General features: G+C 40.0%; 1 protein-coding gene across 1 annotated transcript in view; it reads right to left on the reverse strand.

The window, feature by feature from the left end:
* The window catches only part of Rgs22 (regulator of G protein signaling 22), a 149,053-nt gene that overhangs the window by 94,791 nt on the left and 39,280 nt on the right, over window positions 1–14,982 (reverse strand). The window contains exons 7-9 of the mRNA XM_036208311.1: window positions 13,770–13,899; window positions 11,335–11,956; window positions 3,854–4,015 (exon numbers count right to left, since the gene is read on the reverse strand). Of these exons, the coding sequence (XP_036064204.1) occupies window positions 3,854–4,015; window positions 11,335–11,956; window positions 13,770–13,899 (914 nt within the window). The remainder of the gene's footprint in view (window positions 1–3,853; window positions 4,016–11,334; window positions 11,957–13,769; window positions 13,900–14,982) is intronic.

Raw genomic sequence — 14,982 nt, forward strand, 5'->3', positions numbered from 1 at the left:
TGGCAGGTAAGATGTGTTAATAACATATATTTTTTTCTTTTTTTATGACACGTCTGCTCCTGGCAGCACCAATCTATTTCAGAGAAGATGATGGGCATCAAAGAAAGTCCTTATGAAGTTGACTTTCATTGTGGCAAAAGTTAGTCACTGGACAAGAAAATGCCCTTGCCTTTACTTCTGACAGTATGCTGTCCAAAATGAACAAGCAGAACACAAAAGAAAAGACTGATGATCCTTGCCAAGACAAGGTAGGAAGGCTCTTTAGAAAATCCTGCTTCACAGATGGAGTCTGTCAGATATGCTAGGCCTGTAGGTCAAAGATGGATGCCCTGACATTGCAGAGAAGCCTCAGGTGACTGTCCAGGCAGCCAGCTGTTTCTGTCATTTCTCACATTATTTGGAAGTCACTTGTTTGCACTTCCTCCTTACTCAGTTAATATTATTTCCTTCTTGGGTCTCTTAAGGTGTTGAAGATTAGATAGTTATAGTTATAGCATTCCTTGTTAACAAATTCACAACAGAAACTCGCTAAAGAGGTGTAAAGTATATAAGTTTGAAAGATATCCAAAGATAGTTTTCAGTTGGCAATGCAAGTTAGGATAGAAAGTGAATTAGATACATTTTGGACTCACCAAAATAGACTAGATAATGGAGTATTTTCTTTGAATTTGTCAAATGCAAATGGACTAGTAATTGTTGATATATTTATTGACTACATATATTGTATCTAGTTATTGTACTTACCGTATTTAGTTTTTCTTTTATTAATTATAACCTTCTTTATTATTTTAGATTTTAAAAGGGGGGAAATGTGGTAATATAGTGTGTACCCCAATAAAGCTTGCCTGGGTATCAGAGGACAAAGCCAGCCACTATATTAAACATAGAGGTTGCCAGGTGGTGGTGGTGCACGCCTTTAATCTCTGCACTCAGAAGGCAGAGCCAGGTAGATCTTTGTGAGTTCAAGGCCAGCCTGGTCTACAGAGTGAGATACAGGGAAGGCACAAAGCTACACAGAGAAACCCTGTCTTGAAAAACCAAAAACCAAAAACAAACAATAACAACAACAACAACAACAACAACAAAAACAGCATAGAGGTCAGCACACACCTTTAATCCTAGCATTTGGGAGGAAGAGATCCATCTGGATCTCTGGGAGTTCAAGGCCACACTGGCAACAGAGCCAGGCATGGTGGCACAGGCCTTTAATCCCAACACTAGGAAGGAAGGAAGATGGCAGGGTATGGAAAGGTATATAAGGTGTGAGTAAACAGGAAATCTCTCTCTTGAGGCTGAGGATTTAATAGAGGTAAGAACATGGCTGGCTTGTTCTGTTTCTCTGATCTCTCAGCTTTCACTCCAACATCTGGCTCTGGGTTTTCTATTAATAAGACTGTTTAGCAACTTGTGTTACAGTGTTTCCTACTAAACCACAAACCCTGGAATGGAGCAGGTTTTAGCCTATAAAGAGTTAACACAGCATTTCACCAAAAGTGCTAAAAACTGTTCAGTGAGATGACAAATCTGTACCAACAGCTGCACACATGAGAACTGATCATACAGTAAGCTATACAGGGATGTACTTAGAGCACAGCCAAACCTTCCATGCATTTAAAGATACCCAAGCACACCAAGTGTCTTAGTCAGTGTTCTACTGCTGTGAAGAGACACCATGACCACGCAACTCTTATAAAGGAAAACATCTAAATGGGGGCTGCCTTTCAGTTTCAGAAGCTTGGTCTATTATCATCATGGCAGGAAGCATGGCAGCATGCATGGTGCTAGAGAAGCAGCTTAGAGCTACATCCTAATCAACAGGTGAGGGTGGGGAACTGTGCCTAGCAGGGGACTTTGAAACCTCAAAGCATACCCCCAGTGACACACTTCCTACAAGAAGAACACACCTCCTAATCCTAATTCTTTCAATTACTTTCACCCCTAGTAAGCAAACATTCGAATATAAGAGCCCATGGGGGCCATTCTTATTCAAACCACCACATTCCATTCCCTGCCCCCCAAAGGCTTATAGCCATAGCATAATGCAAAAAATGCATTTAGTCCAACTTCAAAAGTTCCCATAGTCTATAAGAGTCCCAATACTGTTTTAAAGTCCAAAGTTCAAAGTCTCTTTTGAGACTCAAAGCAACCTCTTAACTGTAACCCCCTGTAAAAGCAAAATAAAAGAGCATATCACACACTTCCAATATACAGAGCACAGAATATACATTGCTATTCCAAAAGGGAGGAAAGGGAACATAGTGAGGAAATACTAGACAAAAACAAGACCAAAAACCAAAAGGACAAATTTCACATTCTGTCTTATGTCAAAATACTCCAGATTTCCAACTCCTTTCAAATTTGTTGACTGTAACATATTTCTCTCTCTTGGGCTGGTTCTGAATTCAGTCTGCAGCTTTCCTTCACAAATATTCCAGGACTCTGACATCTCTAACATCTTGGCGTCTCCAATACAATCCAGGATCACCTCACAGCTTCACACAGTGGCCTCTCTAGGCCTACATGCAGGGACACCTCTGACACACACCTGGCCTCAGTGGTTTTCTTTAGTCACAGAGATAAATTTCACAACCCTTTTTCTTGTATCCTTAACTCTAAATCCAGAACTACATGGCCAAAGCTGCCAAGTTCTGATGCTTGCTGGGACTGGAACATGTTCTCCTTATTCAATTACATCTTTATTAGCTTTCTGTTGTTGATGCCTTCCTTCATTGCTTACATTTTTCTTTAATTCTTTTTCCCAACTTGGAAGCTTAGCTGGGTAGGGTCTTGCCCTTAAGTCACCATTCCCTTTATTTCATCTAGCATCAGGCTTGTCTTTAAGTTTTTTTCTCTCCTTGAGCACTGGATTTAGCTCCATTACACTTTCTGGTGCTCCTTCTCAAATGGACATTTTGTATTTCTCTTTCTTCAGCTTGCTCCTTCTCATTATAGATCTGCATACAAGAGATTACTAATAACCACATTACACAGTCAATACTAGGCTCTCTTGAAACCTACTCTACCAACACTATTAATCTCAGGCAGATTTTAGGGACAAGGGCAAAAAGCAGCCATATTTATTGCCAAAATAACATAAAAATTGTCTCTAGGCCACTTACTAAAATTCTTCCCCTTTGAATTCTCTTGAACTGGGCCATGGTAATTTACATTTCTCATAGTACCACTTTCTTCCATACTCCTACTAATATGGCCCCTTAATCCCTGCTTAAAGCATTCAGCTGTTTTCCTAATCTAAAGTCCCAAAGTTCACATTCCACCAATAAGCAGCAAGAGTAGGGTTGTCACAGAAACCCCACTCCTGGCACCAACTTCTGTCTTAGTCAGTGTTCAGTTGTTGTCAAGAGATACCATGGCCACAGCAACTTTTACAAAAGAAAGCGTTTAGTTGGGGGCTTGCTTATAGTGTCAGAGGTCAGTCCATTTCATCATTGCAGGGAGCATGATGGCAAGCATGGTGCTGTAACAGTAGCTGAAAGCTACATCCTGAGGCACAGATCAAGAGAAAGAGAGAGACTGGCCCTGACATAGGCTTTTGAAACCTCAAAGCCTAACCCCAGTGACATACTTCCCAACAAGGCCACACCTCCTAATCCTTATAATATTTACAAATAGTTTCACTTTCTGGTGACTAGGCATTCAAATATATGAGCCTATGGGTGCCATTCTTTCCAAACCACCACACTAAGCATCTAAAAGATAAGAGCTTTTCAAAAAAAAGGCAAAGATAAATGGGTCACTTTAAGTTTCCACAGCTATATAATCATGAGACAAAAGGTATTATAGCCTAAGAAAAGTAAAGGTAAATAACCTTAATACACATTGTTTTCCTTACCAATACAGAAGTAAAGGTTTTATAACCTCAATCTGAATGTTTTTTAAATGTTCTTCTGTCCACCGGGATCCATGCAGCAGTTTAAACTTGGATAGAATTTCTGTAGAAAGGTAGCGCTCCCCACTGCTCACAAGGTAGCATTTCTTCATTTTCTCAAGATGTCTTAGATAAAACAGTTATGCACATGTCAATACAATATTCAGCTTCTCAAATGAAAATGTTTCAGACAAGTAGTAAACACCTCAGACCAACACTCATTACAGAGTACCAAAGGGTTCTGTAGACAGATTATTTCCCAGGGTGTTTGCTTTTCTCAATAAGCTGGATGGCCTTGTAGAGCTGAGCATATCAAATCTCCAAAATGTGTAACTTTGTTATATATAATGGTAAAGAAAAAAAAAAGGCAGCAGATGTGGGTAAGTGAGAACTAGAGAGAAATCAGCCTGCAAATCCCAAGACCCATGGGAATGCCAGAAATTCTTCTACAGGAGACACAGTGGGGCCAGAGCCATGAAGATGTAAGGGAGACATCAAAAGAAGCTATGATGTCATGCTGCTGGCTTTGAAGGTAGAGGAAGGAGTCCTAAACCAAGGAGTATAGGCAGTCTTGTTGGAGCCCATTTTTAGGTTTCCTAGTAGCTTTACCCAGCAGGTCTGCATAGAGAGGATGATTGGATCACAGGCCTGAGTGTAGGTATCTGAGATGGTCTGCACTTGGCTGTGCTGGGGGGAGGTCTTTTGCTCTACTCCTTGGCATTTCTTTAAATACCCTAGAGCAGAGATAGTCAGGGCCCAATGGATTAGGATCCAGGCCCTCTTGAGACTATCCTGTATTTTCTATCTATATTTCTCTATCCCTCTAACTAGTATTTCCTGCTGCTCCTACTCAAGAGTACTCTGGGGGAAATGTAGGGTGAGGGATAGCCCCTACAGATGGTGCCCAAACAGGGACTAAGACAAAAAGACTAAGAAAAAATTGTATATATATGGAAGGATGTCTGCATATAAGGTTACAGCATAGAATCTTCTCTATCAAGATTTCTCTCTTTCTGACTCTCTCTTAATTTCTATCTATGAAAAATAAAGAAAGTAGAGTGTAGTAATTTACTGCAGGAAGAAATTTAGAGTAAGGTAGTGTAGAAAAATTAGAAAAATAGCATAAAGATAACTTAGGATAAGATAGGCAACTGCACAGAGAAACTAGGTCTTTAATTTTCTAACTTTGGGGGCTATGAATGCAAACTGGGGGAAATCTATCCTCTTTAAGCTTAAGGGGCAGAAAAAGCTCTTCTTTGAGCTTATCAGGCAGAATAAAAGATTCCTATGGAAGCTTTTGGCCTGAGGACAGCTAAAATGCTAAGTCCAAGCAGCAGACGAAAGAGATTTCCCCTGTGGCAGATGCAGAGGACAAAACAAAAATCCTCTGCTGCATTAGCAGTGCCTGAGATAACTTGTGTAACACCTTACCAGCAGAATTAGCTTTCTCCTGGCCATGAAGCCAAAAAGATTAGAGAACAGAAATTTTGGGAAAACATGATGGTCTCTCTCAAACTAAAAGCTTTCTTAAAAAACTTAATCTCTCTCTAAAAAACTAAAAAGCCTTTCAGAACTTTCTCAGTTTCTCTTTCTGTAAGAGAAAAATTAGATTCACCTGAAATTGTTCACCTGTGGTTCTCTCTAAGAAACAGAAAAACCTCTTGAAACAGGGCAAAACCTCTCTGCTAAGCTCTGTCTTTCTTTCAAGCCAGGAGAAGCAGCAGTCAGAATCCCCTGAGGTTAGCTAGAACCTAACCATAAATGCTTGGGAGAATCTCCTGTAATGGCTTTAGAAACAACAAGCCTCTTGGAATATGGCAAATCCTCTCTGCTAGTAAAAACAGCAGCCAGAAGTTCCTTGTGGTTAGTGCCTAGCAAGAGAATATAGGTAGACAGCCAAAGCAGGGACAGCTTCTGCCAAGGTGAATCCAGAGGCAGTGCAGGACCTGGGGAAGGGCTGCTGGCAAGGAGGATGCAGTAAAGCCAAGCCTCTCAGCTGCAGCTGAGGCATCAGAGACTTTGTTTCTGAGTGGGCATCTATCAGAATGAAAAGGTTGCTCATAATCACCCTAGTGCAAAGATCCCCTGAAGCAATGCAAACCCTCTCTGTTAGTGTTGTATCTTCACTTCTAACCAACAACTGAGAAGTGATTGGCCAGCACCTCTGAATTTGAGTGCATTCCGTGGATACTAGGGTTCCTGCAGTTGTCAACAGCTTCCTCCGTCATGGAGCAGAGGCAGGAAGGTAAGGCCTGGGGAAAAACTGCTAGCATACAAGCAAAGCCAAAGCCAGTGGGAACAGCTGTCACCTGCCTGACTACAATCCCCAGGTTGGTAGATGAGGCTACACAGTATCCATAGCTGCAAAAAGAAATCTAAGAAAAGCTCCTTTCTATCAGAGAAAGGACCTGGGAAAAGTTGCTAGAGTTTGTGGCATATTTGAGGAGAAAAGCTCCTACCTCCAGAGGCAGCTAGCACAAAAACAGAGCCGCTGCCTGAGGCATCTGAAGCTCTGCATCTGAGAGGAAGGAACAAGAAGGACTAGATAAAGATCCATCAGGGAAAGTCTCTCTGAAGGAGCTGTAGGAAAGCTTTGTTTTAAGTGCCTTTTTTTTTTCCTTTTCACTAACTGGCTGGGCAAATGAACAAGCCCTGAGGGAGTTTTGGTTTCAGGGATGCCCGCCTCTATGCATGCTAGCGGGGCAGGTGCAATTCTGATCTGGGGCCAGTATCAGATGAAAGAAAAACACCTAGTGGGGCCAGCTCGGGGAGAGAGAAAGTTTTCAATCTCCTGTGGTGAAAAAGCAAAAAGCTTGATTCAAATCTCCCAGGCTAAAGGCATGAAAACAAACCCAGTAAAAGGGAAACAGAAGTTGGCTTTCAGTCCTGAAAGAAACTATAGGAAATAAAGTCTGAAACATAGTGATGCTATAGAAAAGGCATCCTGGGAAATGTAGTGCATAGAAGCAAGACAGCATAGGCAAGCCGGTACAGAGAAAAGGCAGACAAACTGGGACAAAAACTTTCTAATGCTCATCTTAAAACATTGCTTTTTTCCAAGCTGCTTTCCCTCCCCAAAAACAAACAGGTGATCAAAAGCTTGCTAACAAGAGATAACTAAAATGAAAAATGCTTATGAGATTGAGTTGTGTTTAAGATTCCAGAGAAACATTGATAGCATTAAAAGATGCTCACAGTAAACTTAAAATACAGATGTTGTTGTTGTTTTAAGTTGTCTGAGAGTTTGATGAATGTTAGTTCCAAGGAAAAACTGTAAGGATACAGAACTTGGAGCTGTGCCTCTTTTGGCTCCTTTGGGAAAATGTTTTATATTGCATAATAACTGCACAAGAAATTTTTGCTAAGACCTTTACGGAAGTTCAATACAAGAATTTTACCCTCAGTCTAAGACAAGGCTTGTCAGTAGCTTTTCTGCTATAACAGAAACATTTGTCTGAATTATAGCACAGGGAAGCTGTTACATTGGGGAGTGGCATTGTTCTGAGAGTCCCCTAGCAACAAGTGTTACAGAGCTCACTGACTCCCAGCATGGAAAGAGCCATTGACAAATTAGGTTCTTGTTTCCAACTGTCAGGGGAACTTTTAGAATTATATCAAAGCTGACTATAAACTCTGAACTTTACTATAAACTCTGAACTTTAGAAATGATTTGAGTACTTCCTGTCTTAGTAATTAATGCTTCTAAAATCTTTTCTAAGAGATAGGCAATACAGTTAGATTCTTCCTAGTGTAAACTAGTTCTGTTAAGAGTAAGAAGTAGAAAATTAAGAAATCTCTTTTAGGTGTTTGCTAAGTTAGACATTTGCTAATAGTAGCCCTATAGAGATTTTGCTAAGAGATTCTTCCTAGTATAAGTTAGTGAAGAGTAAGAAGTATCTTTGCTAAGGTAGTTCTATAGAGTTTCCTTATAAGTTTATCAAATATATCTATAAAATTTCTTTAAGACATGTAGTAAGAATATAAGAAGTATATTTGCTAAGGTAGTCCTACAGAGTTTCCTTAAGAATATAAGCTTGTAAGAAGTATAAATAAGTATATATTGAATGTGAGTTTGTGAAAAGTGTAAATGTTGAATGTAAGTCTAAATGCTTATTGTAAATACATGCTAGTTGTAAATGTAAGAAGTGTAAATAAAGTAAATCATAGAAATATAAGGAAGGATATAAGCTTTAGGTCTAGGGACATGGTGAAGGTTTAATTAGAGTATGTTTTCCTAACCTAGGTTGCAAAAAATAGCATCCATAGCAGACTGCAAACTTGGCAGTTCCAAAAGCCCCCAGTAACAACAAGAAGCAGGTTCAGAGACTGCCAGCTTCAGAAAGCAGCAGCAGGTATGACCTGCTGAGACTCATGGAACATCAATACAGTGCAGGTAGCAAACACACAAGGGTCTGCAAGCTTTCTACCAAAAGGAAGTCATGGGAAGAGCAGATACACTAAGCTTCGAGAAAGGTGAACAACAGGCAGCAGCTTGGAAAGCCCAGCCAAGATGCTATGCCACAAGAAAGGCAAATGGCAGACAGTGGTTTGGAGAGCCCAATGGTTTGCATCACTGTGGGAAAGGTGAACAGTGAGCAGCAGTGAGCAGTGGTGACTGCAGAAACCAGACTGCTTCCAGGAGTGGAGAAGCAGTGTCAGTACTGGACAAGCAGCTGATACACCTGGAACTGATGAGTGCTCCAGGCTGAACAACCAGACCAGGATTCTGTGAAAACTGCTGAATGCTACAAAGGATTCCTAGACCCAGGATGCTTAATGCTGGACCATCAGCAAGGCAGGTAAGGGGACCCAAAAAAAGTTACAGTTTGTAGCAGCTGGGTTTTCTACCAGAGTAGGGGTTGCCATGGGAGGACCACAGTTCAGCTCATGGTAGCCTAAGGAGCCTTGAGCCCATGTGGCTGAGAGGTGAAGCTCTCTAGCTTGGTCTATGGGTGGTCTGGTTACAGAAGGCTACAGACTGTCAAGTACAGTAGTAGCTGAGAGTGAAAGTTTCAGAGAGACTTGCTTGAACTGAAAAAGTTTTGGTTATGAAACTCCTCATATTTGGAATGTTTGCTATACACAGACTTAAGGGCAGCTGACAAGCCAGGCCCTAATTTTGAGCACTCAGAGGAACTTTAAGATACCACAACTCTTTTTGAACTTTTGAACTTAAAAAAAAATGAACAGTAGTGATTTCATTGCAATGGGACAGTTTGAATTTGCTTACACATATAGACTCTATGAACTCTGATGATTTATGGAACTGTTTTTGTAAAAATGGAACTGCTAAAAAGTGGAACTGTTTAAATAGAGAAGTTTTTTTCCTAAAAAATTATAAAGAAAGGGTGGAGTGTTAATATCCCTCAGTCTATTTAATTTAAAAAATATTTTAGTGTTACTTGTGTGAATTAATGTTATCCTTTATATAGTTCTATTAAGAAATTGTTTTTTGAATGTAGGTTTTTAAGAAAGTGTTAATGGTTATATTGAATGTAGGTTTGTAGGAATTATAATTGTATATAGTAATGTTTATGTTAGAGTTACTATGTTAACCTATTGATATTGACACACCATGGTCTGGTGAAGTTAAGTAAGTATGTAAGTTTGATGTGAATACATCAGAAGTTTATCCTATGTTTTGTTAGCAAGAAATTCAAATGGTTCTATTAAGAGTTTGCTTTAATTTGTAAAATTGTAATTATGTATAGCAATATTTATGTTAAAATTATGTTAACCTGTTAATGGTAATGATGAAGCTAAGGGAGTCTTTAAGTTTGATGCAGTTGTGTCAAGAGTTTTTTATTTTTATTTTTATTTTTTATTTAAAGGGCTTGATGCGCCTAAAATTGCTGTAGTCACCTTAGATGAATTCCAAAAAGAAATGGCATCTTTTTTATCATCTACTCCTATACTAGAAGGTATGACAGCTATGGAGAGTGCTGTGAGCTCTTAATGCAGAGTTGTTTTTATATATTAAGAGGGGGTACCTGCTAGAACCCATTTTTAGGTTTCCTAGTGGCTTTACCCAGCAGGTTTGCATAGAAAGGATGATTGGGCCATGGACCTCAGTGCAGGTGTCTACACTTAGCTGTGCTGTGGGGAGGTCTTTTGCTCCATCCCTTGGCATTCCTTTAAATAACCTAGGGCAGAGACAGTCAAAGCCCAGTGGATTAGAATCCAGGCCCTCTTGAGGCTATTCTGTATTTTCAATGTTCTCTCCCCTCTATCCTTCTAATATTTCCTGCTGCTCCTACTCAAGAGTACTCTGGGGGACATGTGGGAGTGAGGGATGCTCCCCCCTCCACAGTCATCTTCATAAACTGGAAAATGTAAAGAAATAGGTTCCCTCTAGAACTGTTGCTTTAGGTCACTCAATGTGGGAAATTCATTATAGAGACAACAGAAGTGCATAGTATTGGTCCTGAAAATCCAAAGGTTTCTTGCATATGACTCTCTTGATATGTCTTACAAATATGGATCAAGTCAGGTTACAGACTCAACCATTTGTTGAGCGCTATTCAAAGCAGAAAATCTTTGACCCAAATACTATTCTAATAAATACAACAACCCAGTCACTAGTAGTTCTCTACCAAGCCCTTAAGAAAAAATGCAGCCTAACATGCTTCAGATTAGATTGGGAGCTACAAACATAAGGTCTTCCTTAAAGTAGTATCCTGTTAAGATGAACAGTCACAGTAACCTGAAGCATAGAGAGAGAGCCATAGGCAGAGCTGAGCCCCACCAGACTTCAGAAGAGACTCCATACAAACAGACAGCTATGGGGAATCTGACCAAAAACCACAGGATGTGTTAGCCAGGCAGGCTGCTGAGCTAAGAAGCCCACAACTGGCATCATACCTGTATATATGAGTGTGGTCATATAGCTGATAAATTGCTTTTTGTATAAAATTTTTTATAACATTATGCACTATAAAAAGTAGAATAATTTTAGAGCAGATCTGGAATTTATGGGAAGAAACATTATTCAAACCCTGTTATTGATATCTTTTTCACTTATTTATTTATTTGTTTGTTTGTTTTACTTATTTTGTGTGTCTTGAATGTTTGGCTTGCATGCATGTATATGCCCTACATGTGTGTCTAGTGTCCATAGTGTTCAGAAGAGAGCAACAGATCCCCTGGAGCTGGAATTATGGATGATTATAAACCACCATGTAGGTTTTGGGAACTGAATCTGGGTCCTTTGCAAGAACAGCAAGTACTCTTAACCATTAGGCTACCTCTCCATCCCTGGTATCTTAAAGCTAGGAAATCAGAAAATTTGTGATATCAAAAATTTATTATCATAAAATAAATGTCATTGTTTTTATCCCTCCCAATGCATAAACTATATTTTAATATTTAATATTTGTGCTTGAATAACTCAAGCAAATATTCTATAATTTATTTTTTAAAACTTTTGAAAATAAAAATGAAAATACCTTTGATGTCTTCCAGGGTCCTTAAGGACTTTTAACCTCTCAATGTCCATCCATAGCCACCAGTATCTTTCTCCTAATGTTCCCTTTAGAAACTTCTTAAATCTTTCAAATTCCCTTCTGTTGCCAATGTCATAGGCTCTGTGAGAAATACACCAGTCGGCCCTGCCCTCTGGCCCAAGACTCTCACTCTTTGAACTTAAACTTGCTTTTTCCAATTTCTCTTCTGAGATTTCCTTTTCTGTTTCAAATTGAGGCGAACTTACAACCTTCCTTCTAGGCACAGGCTCCATACTATCAAATATCAGCTGGGATACATTGTAGAAGTTGATATAGCCTGGAATGTCCCTAAAGGAATGGCCTGTGATGTGCTCAATGGCTTGTCTCAAGATAAAGACTATATAGTTGTTGAGAAATTCTTCAACTGACGAGAAATGCATTGTCAGGTTCTTGTCGACCTGGCCCTCTTTCCTTTCAAGGTATATTCTCAGAAGAGCTTGGGAAGGAGTATCTTTTATTGATACAGAGCCTTCTTCTTCTTCTTCCAGCTCAGGAATTATTTCAGTGGTTTTAGTTGGGCTCTTTGTTTTCCTGGGGTGAATTCCATCATCGAATATAAAACTCTCTGTATTAAATTATAAAAGGCAAATAGGTTAGATATGACACAAATTCTTCCACTGTTAGGTGCTGTAGAAAATGGCAAATGGGGCAATCACATGGACCAGTAACTTCAGAAGAATTCTCAAGCCTTGTTGGGAGACCATGAGGGAAAATCTGCCAACAGAAATTAACTTTCCCTTCATGCATATGTACTAAATATTTATAATAGGCTTTAATAACTATCATGCATGTAATTCTTATCATTAAAGTAACAAAATAATGTAGGGACTTATAAAAGATTATATCCCTCCCAAACGAAATACTGTTTTAGCTCTTATTTTCTCTTTCAGAACTCAGTGAACTATGAATATGTCACATGTCAGTCTATCCTCCCAACTCCACAGCTCAGGTGAATATGCCTGCCCTTAGCGACCACTTTCTGTTGCCAAATTTGAAATCTCCATGGACTAGAACATTTCATTATAATACAACAACTTTCCCCCAAGTCTGTAAACCTGTGAAGGGATGCAAGCACTCATCTCAATGCCATAGAACTGGAAGGAGGTTGGGCACAGAGAGCAAGGAGAGCATTCCTGCCCAGTGCCCTTTGGCCAGCCTTTCTTTCTGTTCACTATCATGTGCTCCAGTATTCCACTTCAGGACAGTGAAAACAAACAGGAAGCAGACAGAAATCTAGATATTTTCAATCACAAAGGTTTATTGGGTTTTAATCTAGACTTTTCAGTCAATTATTGCAGCTAGGTCCACCCTCTCTGGTCACTAAATATTCATCACGGAGAGGTTGGGGTAAACTTCTAGGGACTTCATGAATTCTCAGGAATCATATCTGGAATTTCTCCCTCCATAATATCATAGTTAGTGACTCCCATTTTGTGGCAGTTTCTTTCAATTTTTATGAAAAATTGGTATCACCTACAAAAATTCCCTATAGAACTGATCTGTTTTCCAAGAAGAAAAATAGTCTAAACTGAGAAGTAGGAAACAAATTCAATTTCCATCAATGATTATTTCCATGTTGTTGTTGTTGTTGTGAGACACAATCTTCTTCCCTTAGCTTCTTGAGTCCTGGAATTCTAGCATGCTCCAACAATTCCAGTCCATATGCTTTTAGGTCAGAAATATCATACCTACTTTTTTGCAATGATTTAGTAAGAGGAATTTATAAAGTGTGACAGAAATAAAGACAAATACTCCCTGGCTGACTACAGGAGGTGTGCCAAGTTCTGGGGCTACATTCTTACATATTTACATATAATTCATCTAAGCTGATAGATGAGAAAAAGCAAGATTCCAAGTGGAATAACTCACAAGGACCATGAAACTAAGAGCTGGGCATGCTCAGGTAGTCCCGCCATGCCAACACAGCAGAGGCTGAGGCAAGAAGGATCACTGTGACTGCAAAGCCTGCCAGAGGTACTGAGCAAGTCTGCAATTAGCCTGGACTACACAGTGTGACCCTGTCTCAGCAAATAAAATCACATGACTAATATTGGAATTCAGTTCTAACTGCCTCCATTTTACCATATCCACTTGTTGAAGTAGTAAATGACCCAGGCATATGTCTGTAATCCTGGTACCTGGGAGACTGAAGCCACAGGACTGAGTTTGAAACCAGCCTGGGCTACATAAGGAGACTCTGTTTCAACAACAACAACAAACAATAATAAAAGCCAAACCAAACAACAACAACAAACAAAACCCACAAGGAAGTGAAAGGCGGGCAGGGACTGTGTGGTGAGGTTTTCCCCCTGGGCCCTGAACTCTGAACCGCATAATTACAGTAGACAACTGCTCTGAAGGGCCTGGTCTTTGCTTACCAGACACAGAAGAAATAGCTGGGGGCGCAGTTTTGTGGTGGGGTTTACAGCAGGGTAACGAAAAGGTTGTTACTGTTTTCTGACTTTCTTTTGCTAGTGTAAACCAATCTTTTGTTTGAGTATAGGAGGCCTAGGAAGAAAGAGAGACATTAGTTTAACATAACCTTAACTTTTGATTCTGCCAATCAAAACTCTAAAAAAATCTTTATAATTCAATTTATGGAATATAATGTGTGAGGGAAAATATTTTTTTAAAGACAATTGTACTAAAAATTCAGTAGATAGGAGAATGGAGCTGGAGAGATGGGCTTTGCAGTGTAGGGCACTTGCTGTTCTTACACAGACCCAAGTTCAGTTCCGAGCACAGAGTGGCTCACATGCACACAGACAAATATTCGCAGATACACAAATAATATAAAATGGTGACCACAGGTGAAAACCTGTGCCTGATGCCCACCACACTCCTCTGTCCCCAGTATTACCAGTGTCTTCAGTGTTCTGACTGACTGTGTGTCAGAAGCTCTCTATACACTGTCTCCACTCAGCCACCTCTGTGTCTCAGGCCAGGCTTCCACAACTCTGGTTGGGCTATGGTCACGTAAGTGTGTCCAGGTAGGCCTTCAGGCTTTTCTTTCCTTTAATCACCCACAAAAGCTCCCTGAAGTAGAAATTTCTCTGTTGTTCAAGGGGAAAGGAGTCTAAACTTAAAAACACAAGGGAGACTGCTTTGTGTATCTTCAAGCCAACCAACTCAATCTTTGAGCTAACTGTTTACTAGAAGTTAGGAGGACCACAGCCTTGGAGAGGCACATGAGGGCCCAATGCTAGCTGAGGAGCTGCTGACAGTCAGTGGCTATTTTTCTCTGGGAGTATAGCCACTAGTGTGCTGTTCATGATCTAATAAATAACCCCATACTCATGCACATGCAAGGAACCATAGTTAAATGCTCAATGGCTGCTCTTCTTATAAAACACAAGGATGTGGGAAGGGGACAGCTGAGGGAGGACCCTTCTGTAGGCTGTGAATGTTTTGCTTTCACTGGTTGATAATAAAAGCTGATTTGACTTATAGCCAGGCAGAATAAGGCTGGGCAGGAAAGCCAAAATCTAGGAAATAATGGGAGAAGGGCAGAGTCAGGGGAGAAGCAAGCCAGTCACCCAAGAAGCAAGATGCCAAAAGACCAGTAAGCCATGGGCCATTTGGCAATGCATA

This window comes from Onychomys torridus, chromosome 16 (genome assembly GCF_903995425.1).
Source record: "Onychomys torridus chromosome 16, mOncTor1.1, whole genome shotgun sequence".
Classification (NCBI taxonomy): Eukaryota; Metazoa; Chordata; class Mammalia; order Rodentia; family Cricetidae; genus Onychomys; species Onychomys torridus.